General features: G+C 46.2%; 1 protein-coding gene across 1 annotated transcript in view; it reads left to right on the top strand.

The window, feature by feature from the left end:
* The window catches only part of LOC101851170 (dystrophin), a gene marked incomplete at both ends in the record, with an annotated part of 78372 nt that overhangs the window by 2680 nt on the left and 74287 nt on the right, over window positions 1-1405 (top strand). The window contains 1 exon segment of the mRNA XM_013090589.2: window positions 80-195. Within this exon segment, the coding sequence (XP_012946043.2) occupies window positions 80-195 (116 nt within the window).

The following is a 1405-nucleotide window of genomic DNA, read 5'->3' as shown; positions in this document are numbered from 1 at the left end:
CACACACACACACACACACACACACACAAGTTCCCGTGAGCGGGGAGAAGACTCATGTTCTGTCTGTCTGTCTCCCCAGACCTGACCTCTTCAAGTACAAAGACCTCCAGAACAGAGACAACCTCTACCGCCTCAACCACGCCTTCCAGATAGCCAGCGACAAACTGGGCATTGACAGACTTCTGGACGCAGAAGGTCAGTCGTTTTTGTCATACGTCTAGTGCCGTATTATTAAGTACCTTGTGATTTTACCATCTATGGTATCTACCGTCATATACAGTTATGTTGTACCATCTATGGTCATATTATAGAGTTATGTTGAACCACAACCGTCATATTTATAGTTGTAAGTGTTTACCATCTACTGTCATATAACAAAGCTGTAGGTGTTTTAACATTTACTGTCATATTATAAAGTTAAAAGAGTTTTACCATCTACCATCATTTTCCTCATCCTTGCCTTTCTCACCCTGCACCAGGGTATAGGCCACGGACTAACACTTTCTCACCCTGCACCAGGGTATAGGCCACGGACAAACACTTTCTCACCCTGCACCAGGGTATAGGCCACGGACAAACACTTTCTCACCCTGCACCAGGGTATAGGCTATAGGCCACGGACAAACACTTTCTCACCCTGCACCAGGGTATAGGCCACGAACACTTCCCACGACATCCAATAAAGAAAAACCGAGAAACCGAGAGACACCTCCCCTCCCCCCTCGGGAGTTGAACTCAATACTTCTGAGCGCCACAGCGAAGTGTCTAACTGTCACACCAAGAACGCCAGTTGTCTAAACTGTTTGTTTAGTTTAAGTAAGTGTTTTACGGCGCTTGCAACACAATAAAGCCATATAAGTGCCGAAGATTAGAGGTGTTACAAGAGAGTAACAAACACAAACACGAAGGAGGGGAAATATGGGCGATAGATGTTTGATAGGAAAGAAGGGGCACACCACACCAGAGCACCCGCCAACCGCCCACTGTCTAAATTGTGTCGAAGGAGACACAACAGAATTTAGAAAACAGAAAACGTCAAATGGACGTCCAAGTTTGACCCCCTCCCCCCCCTCTCAAAAAAGGGAGAAAATTCTCTTTTAAAAAGAAAACAACAAGAGCTCAACTTCCCTGGCCTCCCTCGTCTTTTGTCCAGAACACGACCACAAAAGACCAAAAGGTCTCACTCCGCAATGGCGACTGTCTCGCGCAGACATTCAACTCATTTGAATGTGAAGGAAAACAAAACAAAACAAGCCCAGCTCACAAAGACAATAAAAGCTTTTAGTAAAATGAAGAGTGCAGAGTGAAATCAGTCTGCCCGGGCCCAGAGGGCGCCAAATTGTATGTGAAAGCTTTCAGTCAGCTGCCGCGGACAGACTATGAGGAGGTGGGGCAAAGGTGTGTG

Source organism: Aplysia californica, unplaced genomic scaffold (assembly GCF_000002075.1).
Source record: "Aplysia californica isolate F4 #8 unplaced genomic scaffold, AplCal3.0 scaffold01353, whole genome shotgun sequence".
NCBI lineage: Eukaryota > Metazoa > Mollusca > Gastropoda > Aplysiida > Aplysiidae > Aplysia > Aplysia californica.
The sequence above is the reverse complement of the archived record's forward strand: the minus strand, read 5'-3'. Positions and strand labels throughout refer to the sequence as shown.